Genomic DNA, 14,733 nt, shown 5'->3' with positions numbered 1-14,733 from the left:
GTTCCAAAAACACTGAGTTCTAAATTAAGAAAAGAAAGGATAATACTGAAGTTAGGAAAAAAAGGATAATACTGAAATTAGGAAAAAAAAGGATAATACTGAAATTAGAAAAAAAAGGATAATACTGAAATTAGGAAAAAAAAAGGATAATGCTGAAATTAGGAAAAAAAAAGGATAATACTGAAGTTAGGAAAAAAAAGGATAATACTGAAATTAGGAAAAAAAAAGGATAATACTGAAGTTAGGAAAAAAAAGGATAATACTGAAATTAGGAAAAAAAAAGGATAATACTGAAATTAGGAAAAAAAAAAGGATAATACTGAAATTAGGAAAAAAAAGGATAATACTGAAATTAGGAAAAAAAAAGGATAATACTGAAATTAGGAAAAAAAAGGATAATACTGAAATTAGGAAAAAAAAAGGATAATACTGAAATTAGGAAAAAAAAGGATAATACTGAAATTAGGGAAAAAAAAGGATAATACTGAAATTAGGGAAAAAAAAGGATAATACTGAAATTAGGAAAAAAAAAGGATAATACTGAAATTAGGAAAAAAAAGGATAATACTGAAATTAGGAAAAAAAAGGATAATACTGAAATTAGGGAAAAAAAAGGATAATACTGAAATTAGGAAAAAAAAGGATAATACTGAAATTAGGAAAAAAAAGGATAATACTGAAATTAGGAAAAAAAGGGATAATACTGAAATTAGGGAAAAAAAAGGATAATACTGAAATTAGGGGGAAAAAAAGGATAATACTGAAATTAGGAAAAAAAAGGATAATGCTGAAATTAGGAAAAAAAAAGGATAACACTGAAATTAGGAAAAAAAAAGGATAACACTGAAATTAGGAGGAAAAAAAAAGGATAACACTGAAATTAGGAGGAAAAAAAAAGGATAACACTGAAATTAGGAGGAAAAAAAAGGATAACACTGAAATTAGCAGGAAAAAAAAAGGATAACACTGAAATTAGGGGGAAAAAAAGGATAATACTGAAATTAGGAAAGAAAAGGATAATACTGAAATTAGGAAAGAAAAGGATAATACTGAAATTAGGAAAGAAAAGGATAATACTGAAATTAGGGAAAAAAAGGATAATACTGACATTAGGAAAAAAAAGGATAATATTGAAGTTAATGCTAATTCAGACATCTTTAATGGGAGTAAAAATTGTTGCATTGAGGACTTTAATACTTGATTTTTATGCAACTTTTGTGAAATTTTGTGGTCTCCTGACTGGTTAACGAAAACCGACTTTGTCATATTTGTATTTTCCAGCCCAGTATTTCCAGGGAAATGGAGCTGGTAGCTCATAACATTATGACAAATAATTGAGATGTGCCTGATCCCTTTGGCAGCTGACCTCAGGCAGTGTGGTTTTTGTTTTTTTTTCCAGTATCAGGAAGTTAAAAACGAAGCAGGAAAAAAAACTGCGGAGAAAACGCGCGCGAGAAGAGGCTCGAAATTCTGCTAAAAAGAAAGCAGAGGAGAACCAGGAGGGGAAGGAACAGTCCCAGCACAGTCAGAACAGTGGTAGGTGGCAGACTGTTGTCCTGATTTCTTCATGGGAAGGGTTGGAAACATCAGCAGGGGCTGCCCAGGGAGGTGGTGGATGCTGATGTTGGACATGATCCTCCTCCGGGAGACTCGTGTGTTTTTTCCTTGGATTTACTTTTATTTCAGTTGTGGTTTTCATTTCCAGATGTGGCAGTGCAGGGTTAAATTCCTCGTGGAAAACCTTTGGTTCTTCCTTGGCTGCTTCGTGCAGAGTCAGCCCAAAGGGGCCAAAAGGCTCCAATTCCAAGTTTAAAATTCCTACTTAAAAAGGGATTTCAGGAAAAGGTTGATGCCCAAAAAGCTGGGATGCTGTTTAGGGGGAAAAAAAAAAGAGGAAAAAACCCCAGGATCTTCTCAAAGAAAGAATAATAACAGCAGTGACTTGAAAAGTACATTTCAGGGGATTGGGGTAAAATAAATAATCCAATTTAAAAGTTTGTGGGCAGTTAATGCTCCAGCTTTTGCTGGGCTGTTGGGCTGCACTGCCCTGTTTCAGAGCTGTGAACATCCCCTGCAGCTTGTCAGGGCAAAGAGAAAGGGGTGATGTTGGAAAAATTCAATTTTTTTGTCTGTGTTATGAACTTGGCATCTAATTAACTCCATTTCCTGGAAGGATTTTCCCTGTTAAATACTCCGAGGGCGCTTTTTTATCCCATCCAACCCATTCCCTGAGTTCTCTAGATCCCTCTGTTGCTCAGTGGCATATCCTGGCACTTGGAGAGATTTTTTGCTTCCCTGTGGGTTTCTAAAATCACGTCCAGTTGCCTCCTGTTTGGTTGTTGGGTTTTTTTTAAGTATTTGTTGTCTCTTTTTCTGTGGCTTTTCCGTGGTCCTTGGAGCCACTGCAGGTCACTGTTACCTGCAGGTGACTTGACTGTTCACCCTAAAATCCAGTCAGGGTGTTTATTTCTCTGTGTAAACCAAATTTAAACTGATTTTGTATCAAATTCATAACATAAAGCTACTTTATATGGAAAACTTATATATATAATTATTGACATTCTGTAATTTCAGTGAGGATAAAGCAAATAATTAATAACACCACTGAGTCAGAATCACCTGTACTTAAAAATTGTTTTTTTTTATTGTGGTAGAGACATGAAATGTTGTTAATTTTGGGTTTTTGGGGTTTTTTTTTTGATTCCCCCTGTAGGTTATGGCCAAGATTTCCATGCTGGTGACCGGGTCCTGCAGCACATCAGCCGGAATTCCGAGCAGATCCAGGCAGCAGTGGCTGATGCTGCCAAGTTATTAAAGGAATTACTGTCCTGGTTTGTCATCAGCCAGGAGGATTACACCTCATATTCCCAAACCAGCAGCAAATCCAAGGAAGTGATGGAGCAGCTCATCAGCCACTTAATTCAGGAAAAAAACCGGGTCAAAACAAGGGGGTTCATCCACGTGCTGAGTGAGCTGGAAGGGGTGGATCCCAAATTACTCAAGTGGCTGAAACATCTTAATAACTTGGGTAGGTTGTGCTCCTGGAACAGCAGAATCTGGCAGAGGAGAGGATAACTTCCCTGTTTCCCACTCTTCCTTTCTTAATTTCAAGTGGCAAAGCCAAACTTCCCTGTTTTTCCTCCCCCTGCTCCTTAGCCAGGATTTCTGGAAAGGAAAGTATGACCTGATGTGGGCAGGGCTTTGTCCAGGAAGGGAGGAGAAAATGGGGCAGGTTTATTTTCTCTTGTTGTCTTTAAATTACCAGAATAGCCTTAAATGAGAATATTTGCATAAATGATCTGTTTCTGGAAAGTAAATCCTGGTGGGGTTTTGGTCATTGAAGTTTAACTGCCTGTGCTAAACTCAGGAGGAACTTGATGTGGTGCCTTGCTGTGGAATGCTGTTGGATTTATAATTGGAGGAAGATTTTTCCAGGCATCAGATGCCAAAACCTTGGAGGAGATTTGGGTCTTCTTCATTCTGCTCTGTTGCATCCGTGTTCTTTCAGGAATTTGTATAGATTTGTTACACAAATAATAATTTGGTGTTGATTAAAATTGACCTAAACCCCATTTATCATTTTTTTTGTTTGCGTTTTCACGTGTTTCAAGCTACTGGATATTTAATTTCCAGAGCCAAGTGCTTCCCTTTGGAGAGGAATATCATGTTTTAAGCACCAAAACTGCAGCTGGAATGAAACATTGGGGTTTTTTCTTCCATCTCTTTCAGGTCTGACAGCTACAAAAAACTTCCTCCATCAATATGAACAATTATTGCAAGAGCTTGACTTCTCTATTTTAGCCCCACTCTGGAACCAGAAGTATGGCAGGAAATTTGATTATGTGACAACTCCTGAAAAGCAAGAGATTTGTGATTATTTCTTAAAACCCCCCTTAGAGAAAACCCGTTGTTTTATATGGCTTTTAGAGGACAACAGAGAACATTTCCCCTTTCTTCATCAAGCTTTAGATGAATTCTTTGATAAAATGGGTGAGTAGGCAAAGGGTCCCACCTGGACCAGGTGGATTTCCTGCCAAAAATAAGTATTTATTGTTAAGTTTTTAAGCCTGAAGATTCTGCAGCTGCATCTTGGAGGTGCTTTGGTGGTGTGTGATAAAGGATTATAATGATATTTCCTCTAATTTCACAGTTGTGATTGTAAATTAGAGAGAATGTTACTATTTCTATTAATCAGTATGACTTTTATCCTTTCAACAGATGACCCAACCATTATATTAAAGAAGCAGGGAAATGAAAATATATCAGTAAGTGAACTTAATTGATATTTGGGATGAGTTTGGCCTTTTAAACAAGTGCTGAAGTGAACAGAGATGTGCACTTTCACAGCCCCATCCTTCAGGCTTGATTGGAGATTTAGTCTGTGGGTTTAGCTCCCTTTTCTTAAATCATTTGATGTTTAAATTATTTATTTTAATAATCATAAAAATAATTCATTCTGAGAATAAAATAACACAATCTTCTGATTTTAAAAGTCAACATTTTAAGTGGAGTCAACATTCAAAGAGGAGAATAAAATAGATGCAGCCTTTCAAAGCTCTGGGGTGGTTTTTTTTTTGTATTTTCCTTCTGGGGATGGAGTGGAGAGGGAGAATTTCACCTTTTAAATCTTGGTGGGCAAACCAGAATGAGAATTTTCGTATGAAACTTGAAAGATTTACCTGCTGCTTTTGGAAATGCATCAGAATTTTATTCTAATTAAAAAAAAAAAAAACAAAAAAAACCAACAACAAACCCCAGTGACTTTCTTTTTTATTCATTTCTGTTTCAGACTAATGATATCAAAGTTAAAAACAAAAACAGGAAGAAGAATTTGAAAGACTCAAGGGTGAGTAAATTTTTAGCTGCTAAAGGAGATACTACTAAGCAGACACTATTTAACTGCTATTAAAACCCATTTAAAAATTTGGATTTTTATGGGATTTCTGGCATTCACATGTACAGAGGCTGCTTTCCTAAATACCTCGAGGTGTTTAGGTATTAATTCATTATTGAAGTAATTTTTCCCGAAGTAGAAAAGTGCTGTTAATACTCAGTTCACACTGGTTTTGTTTTGTTAAAATGTGAATTTGTCAGCAGAGAAGATAGTTCTAAACTTGGAAAAAAAAAAAAAGAAGTTATTTGTGGATACCTTTGGCTCTTAATTCTGAATTACTGTTTTGCTCCTCAGTTTGCCCTATGGGAAGGTGGGCACTGACAGCATTGTGGAATTAACACTTTATGCCCTGTTTTATTTGGCAAATTTGGACACTTTAAAAAGCTGTGTCCTCACACCTGATTAAATACATGAAATGATGTATTTAACTGATTTTTCTGATCATTTTTATGGGCATATCAGTGACTGAGGATGCAGCTGTTCCACTTAATGCTCAGAGAACTGTTGAGTTGTTTGTTAGTTTATAGATTTTGCTGGGAATAATATTTTATCTGAATCTTAATGGAGGATTTTGCTTTATTAAAAGTTTCACATACAGCCTCTGTGCCCCCACCTTTTTATAATTTTACTAGAATTCCAGGAGGAAAATTAAGATTTTATTTAATTTTTTTTTTCTTCTTGTTCTCATCATCCAGGTTTTTGTTTTTCTGACTTAGGTGCATTTAGACAAGTTGATTAGGTGATAAAATATTAGATTATACAAATTTATCAGAGAATAAAAATTCAGAGACAACTCAAATGTCTGTAATGTTGAACATGAGAATAAGAGGTGTCATTAAACCACGTGGGGTAACTCAGACTTGCCTGTGGTAAAGTTGCCTCCAACATAAAGGGAATTTGATTAAATTTGGATTAAATTGGTGAAAAAAAAAAAAAGGGGATGTTGTTGGGCTGAATATCCCAATTTCCTTTTTCCAAAAGAGGTTTTGAAGAAGAAATGAATAATTTTAAAGGAAGAACTTCCTTGCTGGGACCAATCATTGCCCAAGAAGTTTTTTGCAGTTCATAATTGGAACGTAACAAAGTCACAGAACAAAATCAGGGTGTAAACAAGTCACTCCTGGTCTTTACAGGGGATCATTTTGCCTGTAATTTTGTGACATAAAATAATCAAATCAACCTGTTTTCAATCAGTCTATTTTAGTATTATCCAGTGGAGTTAGTACAGCCCCACGAGAAGAAGAGAAGATATTTATAGAAGAAAATAATTTGTAAGTACCATCATTTATCTCTGTTTTTTTTTTTTTTTTTACTGCCCAAACTCCAGAGTACTGGAGAAGAATCACTTATAAACACCAAGTCTGGGTTAACTTTCTTTTTTTTTTATTGTTTTTAAGATACACAGATTTTACAAATGAACCATTTGTAATCCCAGAATATCTCCAGAAGCAGCTGGAGGAATTTGAAGCTCTCTATGAAGTTTCAAATAGTAACAGTTATAATAATCCAGATCCAATCTCTGAGAGTTTATATGAGTAAGTATGAATTTCTGTGCTCAGCAAATTCAAGGGTTTAATTTTACTTCATAATTCTTATCATTTATTGCATTAAGTCCATAATTTGGGGGGTCTGGTGTATGTAGGTGTGTCCATAAAGGTGTGGACTAATACACTGAAATACAAGTTTAGAATGAAATTAAAAAAACTTGGATTAAAAATAACAATTTTTAAATTTTTTTTTTCAGGTATTTCACTCAAATCTTGGATGAGCATGGCCCTCTGGAAATTAATAATAAATTACTAGTTGGGGAATATGAAAATTTCCCTGAGGAAACTCGAAAGGTCGTGGAGGATCAGGGTGGCCTGGAACCTTTCCTTCTGAAATCCCTTCGTTTCATTATGGTGGATAATCTGATTTGTTTAAAGAAGCACTCGGTCTTCTTTGAGGGAAATACAAACAGAAATGAAAATTATATAGGTGGGAATGTGCAAGGGAATCATTCCCAGAAAAACCTCCGGTTAAATCCAGATGCTGAGGAATTCAAGCCCCAGTCCTACCCTGTTCAACCCCATATACCACCATCACCTGATTTAAGTTATGAGACTCTACAATATTTGCCCTATTCTTCCTTCCCTGCTTCCTGGAGATCCAGGAATTCCTTGCAAAGCCAGAGTATTGATTCCATGGAAAACAAGTCGTCGTTCGCAGACGTTTTACTAAAAAACCTGGATTCTACAAGTCCCATATTTTTGCCTCAGACTTCCTGGGGTTACCAGTATGGAAGGATATTGCCTGTGCCTTCTCCAGTGCCTGTCCTGCCACATGTTGCCAGGCAGCCTGGTTATATCTATGCTGATCCTGCAGCTCCTCAGGATAATCAGGAATCAGCAATTCCAGTCAGAAAATATGTCCGTGATGATTTCATCCCAACTGAAATCCAAACGTGTGAAGACCCCTGGGACCGGTTGGAGAACTCGGATAAAGAGAATTTGGCTGCTCCAGGTAGTTCAGATGAAGCTGAAAATGGTAAACAGGTTGTTAAGGTGGAAAAAGGAAACAAAAGCAAACCTGGAATGAAGAGCAACCCCCATGTAAGGATGGTGGCTGTTCAGGTAAGAAATGAAAATGGGATAATTATTTGATGGCTTTTTAGGCCACCAAAAAGATCCGAGGGCTGGAGCAGCTCTGCTGGGAGGAAAGGCTGGGAGAGCTGGGATTGTTCAGCCTGGAGAGGAGAAGCTTTGGGGGGACCTGATTGTGGCCTTGCAGGGCCTGAAGGAGCTACAGGAAAAATGGAGAGAGACTATTTCCAAGGGCTGGAGGGACAGGACAAGGGGGAATGGCTTCCAACTGATAAAGAACAGGGTTAGATGGGATATTGGGAAGGAATTCCTGGCTGTGAGGGTGGGGAGGGGCTGGGATAGAATTCCCAGAGAAGCTGTGGCTGCCCCTGGATCCCTGGAAGTGTCCAAGGCCAGGTTGGACAGGGCTTGGAGCAACCTGGGCTGGTGGAAGGTGTCCCTGCCCATGGCAGGGGGTTGGAATGAGTTGATCCTTTAAGTTCCCTTCCAATTTAAACCATCCTATGATGCCTTAGAACTTCCAGTTTAAGCTGCTGCCACTTTCTACGACTACTCTTGGTTTTAATTTGTAATTCTTTGAAGAGCTGCTCACTGTAGTTTGTTCTGCCTCAAGTTTGTGCAGAAGTTTTGACTGGGCACCAGAGGAGGGAGCTGGGGCACAAGGAGTTTCAGAGTTTCAGCTTTGCTTTAGAGATGAAGGAAAATCCTTCTTTGCTGTCATTTTAACTTTTGTAGTTAGGTCAGTGATTTGTTTTCACTTTCACAACATTTGTGCAATTTAACAGTTGCTGGCTGATGCTTTCCTTCTGGTTTCACAGTAGTGGCCCAGGTTTTAGGGTCAGTTAAGGGGGAAACTCCATCATGTTTTCTGAGAGGCCCCTCCAGGGCTATGTCCAGGTCTGGAACCTCATGGAAGAGAGACCTGGAGGGGCTGGAGCAGCAGGAGGAGCTGAGGGAGCTGGGGGGGCTCAGCCTGGAGAAAAGGAGGCTCAGGGGGGACCTTCTGGCTCTGCAACCCCCTGACAGGAGGGGGGAGCCGGGGGGGTCGGGCTCTGCTGCCAGGGAACAAGGGACAGGAGGAGAGGGAACGGCCTCCAGCTGTGCCAGGGGAGGCTCAGGTTGGACAGGAGGAGGAATTTCTCCACAGAAAAGGTTGTCAAGCATTGGCAGGGGCTGCCCAGGGAGGTGGTGGAGTCCCCGTCCCTGAGGGATTTCAAGCTGTGTGGATGTGGCACTTGGGGACAGGGGTCAGTGGTGGCCTTGGCACTGCTGAGTTAACAGCTGGACTTGATGATCTTAAAGCTCTTTTCCAGCCTAAACAATTCCATGATTTTAAGCTTATCTGACCACGGTTTTTAACAGCCTGTTAGAACAGGGACATCATGAACTTCAGTTCTTTCATTAAGGTCTTTCAGTGGTGGAGCAAAACAGGGTCCTGGAGTCCCTTCTAAGCAGAGGCACTTCTGTGGCAGATCTTGAGTTTAGGACTCACAAAGCAGCTTCTCAGGGACCTCTCAGACTCTTCTTGCAAATATGAAGTTTTCAGACATTTAGGGCACAGCTGTGTTTGAAGACTCTCAGTATAAATGCTTGTGAAATTAGGGAGAGATCAGACAGAAAAGTGCTTTCTTTACAGGTTGAAGTCCCTTCCAGAAACACTTTCACAATGTTTTTCTGCATTGTTTCAGACCTGCTCAGTAAATCAGTTGGGTTTGTAAAGCTGTAGGTGAGCTACAAGAGCTCCAAACCAGAGCTGGCCTTGTAGTTGCATCTATAAACTGGAAAGCTTTTTAATTTACTCAAAATTTCCTTTATTTTAGGTCAATCAGGAAGTAGCTGATAGGGAAACCAACACTTTGCCTTTCCATCCATTTGAAAACCAACAAGTAAGTTACATCTTTGTATTTCTCATGAAGGAGGTTAAAGGAATGCCCAAAAAAATTGAGTAGTGAGAAGATAAAGTTCTCTGAAAATGGCATATTTTAAGAGGTATTTCTGTATTTTGGGTGGTTTGGTACTGTGTGGTTTGGCCTCTTTCTGTATTCTGTGATGTTCTTCATGGAAACTTCACACAGGCCCACAACAGGGAGGGGTTTGAGCTTTGTTCTGTGTTTTAGGGAGATTGTATTTCCCTTCCAAAAATCTTGAGGCTTGACAAAAACACTCCATTTGGGCATGTAGACAGTTCAGAGTGGTGTTAATGGCAGGTGTCTGTCTGTACCAGGAGATAAAAGTGAGAAAATGTGTCATTTAGGTTGGGTTTTGTCACCTGATTTCTTTCCAGGGAGATATTCTGCGTGTGGAAAAGGAGCATCAGGTGCTGAAAGAACAACTGAAAGAGGCAGAGGAGAAATTTGAGCAGCTGCAGAGTCGAAGTTCAGAGGAAATCAGTGCTTTGGAAGAGCTCCTGAGGAAAAGCGTGGAAGAGACTGAGGTAAAACTTCCATCCTTGGATCAGAGGGTGTGGAATCCCCGTCCCTGGAAGTGTCCAAGGCCACGTTGGAGCAAGCTGGGATAGTGGAAGGAGTCTCTACCCATGCAGGGGGTGGAATGGGATGATAAAGGTCCCTTCCAACCCCAGTCTGTGATGGATCATAACACAACAACCCCCGGCAGCTCCAGGCTGGGCCAGAGGGGCTGGAGAGCAGCCAGGCAGGAAGGGAGCTGGGAGTGGGGATGGACAGGGAGCTGAACAGGAGCCAGAGTGTGCCCAGGGGGACAAGAAGGCCAATGGATCCTGGCCTGGCTCAGGAACAGTGTGGCCAACAGGTCCAAGGAAGGGATTCTTGGCCTGGACTCAGCACTGGTGAGGCCACCCCTGGAGTGCTGTGTCCAGTTCTGGGCCCTCAGCTCAGGAAGGACATGGAGGGGCTGGAGCAGGTGCAGAGGAGAGCAACGAGGCTGGGGAAGGGACTGGAGCACAAGTGCTGTGAGGAGAGGCTGAGGGAGCTGGGGCTGTTCAGCCTGGAGAAGAGGAGGCTCAGGGGAGACCTCCTCACTCTCTGCAACTCCCTGACAGGAGGGGGGAGCCAGGGGGGGGTTGGTCTCTTTTCCCAGGCAGAGATCAGTAAGACAAGAGGGCTGGGTCTGCAGCTGTGCCAGGGGAGGGTTAGGTTGGATATTAGAAGGAATTTCTTTCCAGAGAGGGTGCTCAGCCATTGGAATGGGCTGCCCAGGGAAGGGGTGGATTCTCCATCCCTGGAGGTGTTTAAGGACAGACTGGATGCGGCATCAGTGCCATGGGCTGGGAACCACAGCAGGGTTGGATCAAGGGTTGGACTTGATGATCTCAGAGGTCCCTTCCAACCCATCTGGTTCTGTGATTCTGTGATAAATATCCTCGTTCTGCTCGACCTTGCATCTGAATAAAACACTGTTTTTCAGAAATGAAGCTTTGTTTTCTGCTTTCAGGTCTCCCAGAATGAACTGGATTGGTTTCACCAGGACTCGGAAGCACAGGGGAAGAAATGGCAGCAGGAGAAAAAAGAGAACCGAGACAACTTAAAAGCCCTGAGGAGCACGGCCAAAAAACACACAGACACCAACGAGAGGTACTGATTTTAAACACAGATTTACAGCAGTCTGACATTTGAAAGACATCAGGTATCTCTGACTTTTACAGATATATTTCATTTATTATATATCTAAACCTAACCCTTGGCTGGGTAATTCAAGATGTCAGAGAGCCCTGAGGAGTTTGGTCCTTCAGTGCTGTTGTTTTATCTTTACTCTTTGGGCTGAATTTCTCTGGAAAAATCCATCAGCCTGGTTTTTATATTAGTTGCTGATTTATTGGGAATATATTTAAATGTCCTTAGGATGGAATCATGGAATGGTTTGGGTTGGAAGGGACCTTAAAGACCATCCAGTGCCACCCCCTGCCCTGGGCAGGGACACCTTCCACCAGCCCAGGTTGCTCCAAGATCCAAACCTGGCCTTGGACACTTCCAGGGGTGGGAACACTGTAATATTTATGGCATCAAACAGGATCTAAAATATACAGATACTAAGATACAACAATATCTGAAGCACACAGGTTGTCATTGTGGCCACAGAGGAACCTGTTACACATTTGCCAAGGAACCTTTATCAGCACAAGTTTAATAAATGTTTCATTCCTGCAGGTATTTGAAGACCATTGACGACAAGGAAAAGCAATATAATGTATATTTAAATACATTTCTGGACACCAGGTAAAAAGTCTTGTACTTTTCTGCAATATTTCCATTTTTTCTGCTGATTTGTCAATATTGGAGTTTTCTGCTTCACTCTGGGTAAAGGCTCAGGGAGAAATAAGCCCTTTAACCCATATCTCTTACTCTAAGTTTGTTTAATTTACTTATCCTGAGTAAATATTAATATTTAGAATAATGGACATCTGTCTTTTCATCATGCTCTCATATATTTCCCTTGATTACATGATACTGAGTAGAGGGAGTAGCTGTAGAAAACCTCTAAAATGGCATAAATTTTAAATACTGCTCTGCTGGAAATGTTACTCAAATATTTAACTTCTTTTTATTTCACAGTAATAAATTTGCTAATGAGAAAGTAAAATTGGAAGAGCTTATAAAAAAGAGTCAAGATGACTGCCAGGAGTGTGTGAAAAGAGCTGTTAAAGCAGAGGTACAAACCAAAAAAAACCACCAAAACCCCTTAAAAACCTTTTGCTAGAGCTTGGATCATTTGTGCTCATTAGAGGTGGGGAAGGTGATAGCAAAAATATTATTCCAATATTGATTAATGCTGTTCATGATGTTTTCCCACAAAACTTTGCAGGTCAAGGTGCATTATTATTATTATTATTATTATTATTATTATTATTATTATTATTATTATTATTATTATTATTATTATTATTATTGAATTAGTATTAAAAGTGCAGAAAATCTGGGGCATAAATTATTGCCCCAAACAAAATTCAACTCTGGTAATTGAGTCACATCCTTGTTTATGAAGAGATTCCATTTGGAATTAACCACAGAAACATTAAAAAAACCTCCTTGTTTTAAGTTATTAATGAATATGTAGCTACTTCCTTATGCAGGTAAAACTCATGTATCAATATTTTTTCTAAACTAAGCTGTTTTATGCTGGAAATGCTTGGAATATTGAGAATATTGTGAACAATTCTCCCTTTCTTAGGAAGAGCTTGAAGGCTCTTGTTGGTCCACTCTAGTCTTCAACCTTGCAGTATTTAAAAGGCTGCCTTTTATATCTAAATATCTGTTTATTTGCATATAGATGTGTGTGTTTATGTGGGAGAAGCTGCAGAGGGAACTTTTTATCCTCCCCAAAGCCCTGGGATGTTCATTCCACTTGAAATTCCTCCCTGTAGGAACTGGGTGTGGTTGTGCTTTGTGTCAAACTCCTGTTTCAGATTCTAATTAAACTGAATTTCTAATTAAAATTTAATTGGAGGGGGTTTTATCCCCTCATGTTTTAGGGGTTTTTTTAACACTTTTTTTTGTTTTTAACTCTTTGGTTCCAGATCTCAGTATTCCAGAACTGGAAGGAAAGTGAAGTTTGGAAGCTCAATGGCACCGCTGCCAAAGCAGAAGCAAATCTCAAGATGCTGAAGACACTGAGCAGGTACAGAGAGTTCACACCACAAATTTTAGTGCTCCTGGTTGTTAAATACAATTACAGAGTGTTTGTTCACTATTATTATTGTTATTGTGATTAAATATTATGAAATATATTATTATTGTTGTTATTGTGTTTAAATATTATGAAAATATTTACAGTTTTAACATTAAAATTATAATTTTCCCCCTGCTTTAGTATCACACATCTGTGGGATTTTTAAAACTAACTTTTTATTTTTATTTTTTAAGAATATAAATTTTTAATATATAAAATATATAAAAGATATATAATACATAAAATATCTATAGTTTATAAAAATATATAATATATCTATATTATATATTATACATAATATATACATAATATACATTATATATAATATATATCCATATTATATATATTATACATAATATATTTATATATAATATATATCTGTATTATATATTATACATAATATATCTATATATAATATATATCTATATTATATATATTATACATAATATATTTATATATAATATATATCTGTATTATATATTATACATAATATATCTATATATAATATATATCTATATTATATATATTATACATAATATATTTATATATAATATATATCTGTATTATATATTATACATAATATATCTATATATAGTATATATCTATATTATATATTATACATACTTATATATAATATATATCTATATTATATATTTATACATAATATATTTATATACAATATATAAATAAAATATATTTTATAAACTTGTATATATACATATATAATATATATTTTTATATATTTTATATATATATGAAATATATATGTAATATATATAACATATAAGAATATGAATTATAAATGTTTAATTTAACTCAGCTTGAGGAAAAGCTGCCTCTAACTCTTATGTTTCAGGCTGGCATCCCTCTGGGAGCAAAACTCACCTGTAATTTTGGGGTGTTTTTTAATAATATTTATCTTCATGTGACATAATTGAATAAAATAAAATATTTAGAGAAAACATTAAATTATAATTTTGAAGTACAGAGGATTTGGGGTATTTAGTATTGCCCCATCCAAAATTCAGCTGGTCTTTGAGGCTCATCCTTCTCCCTGTTTTGTGTCTCAGCTGGGGAAGATCAGGCACCTGGGAACATTCCAGTTATTCCCAGTTTTCCCTGGGAAAGAACTGAAGTGGGAACAAAAAATACTGGGCAGCCAAGGTTGTTTTCTTCCTTACAAGGACCTGATTTAGCCCTTGATGGCACCTTCAATTTAAGTCATGTTCCCTTTCCCTGTCCTTATGTTGCTGCAAAATCCTAAATTCCATGGGAGGAGTTCACTTCTGGGATTGGATGGAACCTGAACACCAAGAATTTAACTTTTTAACCCGAAATCCCTTAAAATCTTGAACTTAGTGATTAGTTGGTGAGGGAGAAACTTGTACAGACACCACTGGTCTTGAAGAAAAATAATGAGAATATTGGAATTTAACTGCAAATCTTCAATATTTCAGTAGCTCAGCTTCAGCAGCACCTTTGTTGAAGTCACAGATTGATTCCTGGGAAACTTTTATTTCCAATGTAAAGAAACAGCTGGAAAAAGTAGAGGTAAGGCTTCCTTTCTCTTAGCAAGTTGAATTTTGGGAAATTAAAACAGAATAAATACCTTAA

General features: G+C 38.0%; 1 protein-coding gene and 1 long non-coding RNA gene across 5 annotated transcripts in view; one reads left to right on the top strand and one right to left on the bottom strand.

Annotated features, from left to right (window-relative positions):
• The window catches only part of TTC3 (tetratricopeptide repeat domain 3), a 50,527-nt gene that overhangs the window by 30,380 nt on the left and 5,414 nt on the right, over positions 1–14,733 (top strand). For 3 of the 4 annotated variants that reach the window (XM_064647092.1, XM_064647090.1, XM_064647093.1), the window contains 15 exons: positions 1,400–1,536; positions 2,714–3,028; positions 3,730–3,990; positions 4,219–4,265; positions 4,790–4,846; positions 6,089–6,165; positions 6,292–6,429; positions 6,639–7,506; positions 9,297–9,362; positions 9,761–9,910; positions 10,888–11,027; positions 11,601–11,669; positions 12,006–12,102; positions 12,968–13,068; positions 14,577–14,670. In XM_064647092.1, the coding sequence (XP_064503162.1) occupies positions 1,400–1,536; positions 2,714–3,028; positions 3,730–3,990; positions 4,219–4,265; positions 4,790–4,846; positions 6,089–6,165; positions 6,292–6,429; positions 6,639–7,506; positions 9,297–9,362; positions 9,761–9,910; positions 10,888–11,027; positions 11,601–11,669; positions 12,006–12,102; positions 12,968–13,068; positions 14,577–14,670 (2,617 nt within the window). The remainder of the gene's footprint in view (positions 1–1,399; positions 1,537–2,713; positions 3,029–3,729; positions 3,991–4,218; positions 4,266–4,789; positions 4,847–6,088; positions 6,166–6,291; positions 6,430–6,638; positions 7,507–9,296; positions 9,363–9,760; positions 9,911–10,887; positions 11,028–11,600; positions 11,670–12,005; positions 12,103–12,967; positions 13,069–14,576; positions 14,671–14,733) is intronic. The other variant, XM_064647091.1, reaches the window with a different exon arrangement.
• Positions 6,255–14,733, bottom strand: part of LOC135410416 (uncharacterized) — a 73,782-nt gene continuing 65,303 nt past the window's right edge. Inside the window, exon 2 of the long non-coding RNA XR_010428671.1 lies at positions 6,255–8,398. This is a non-coding gene — a long non-coding RNA (uncharacterized LOC135410416). The remainder of the gene's footprint in view (positions 8,399–14,733) is intronic.

This window comes from Pseudopipra pipra, chromosome 2, assembly GCF_036250125.1.
Source record: "Pseudopipra pipra isolate bDixPip1 chromosome 2, bDixPip1.hap1, whole genome shotgun sequence".
NCBI lineage: Eukaryota > Metazoa > Chordata > Aves > Passeriformes > Pipridae > Pseudopipra > Pseudopipra pipra.
The sequence above is the reverse complement of the archived record's forward strand: the minus strand, read 5'-3'. Positions and strand labels throughout refer to the sequence as shown.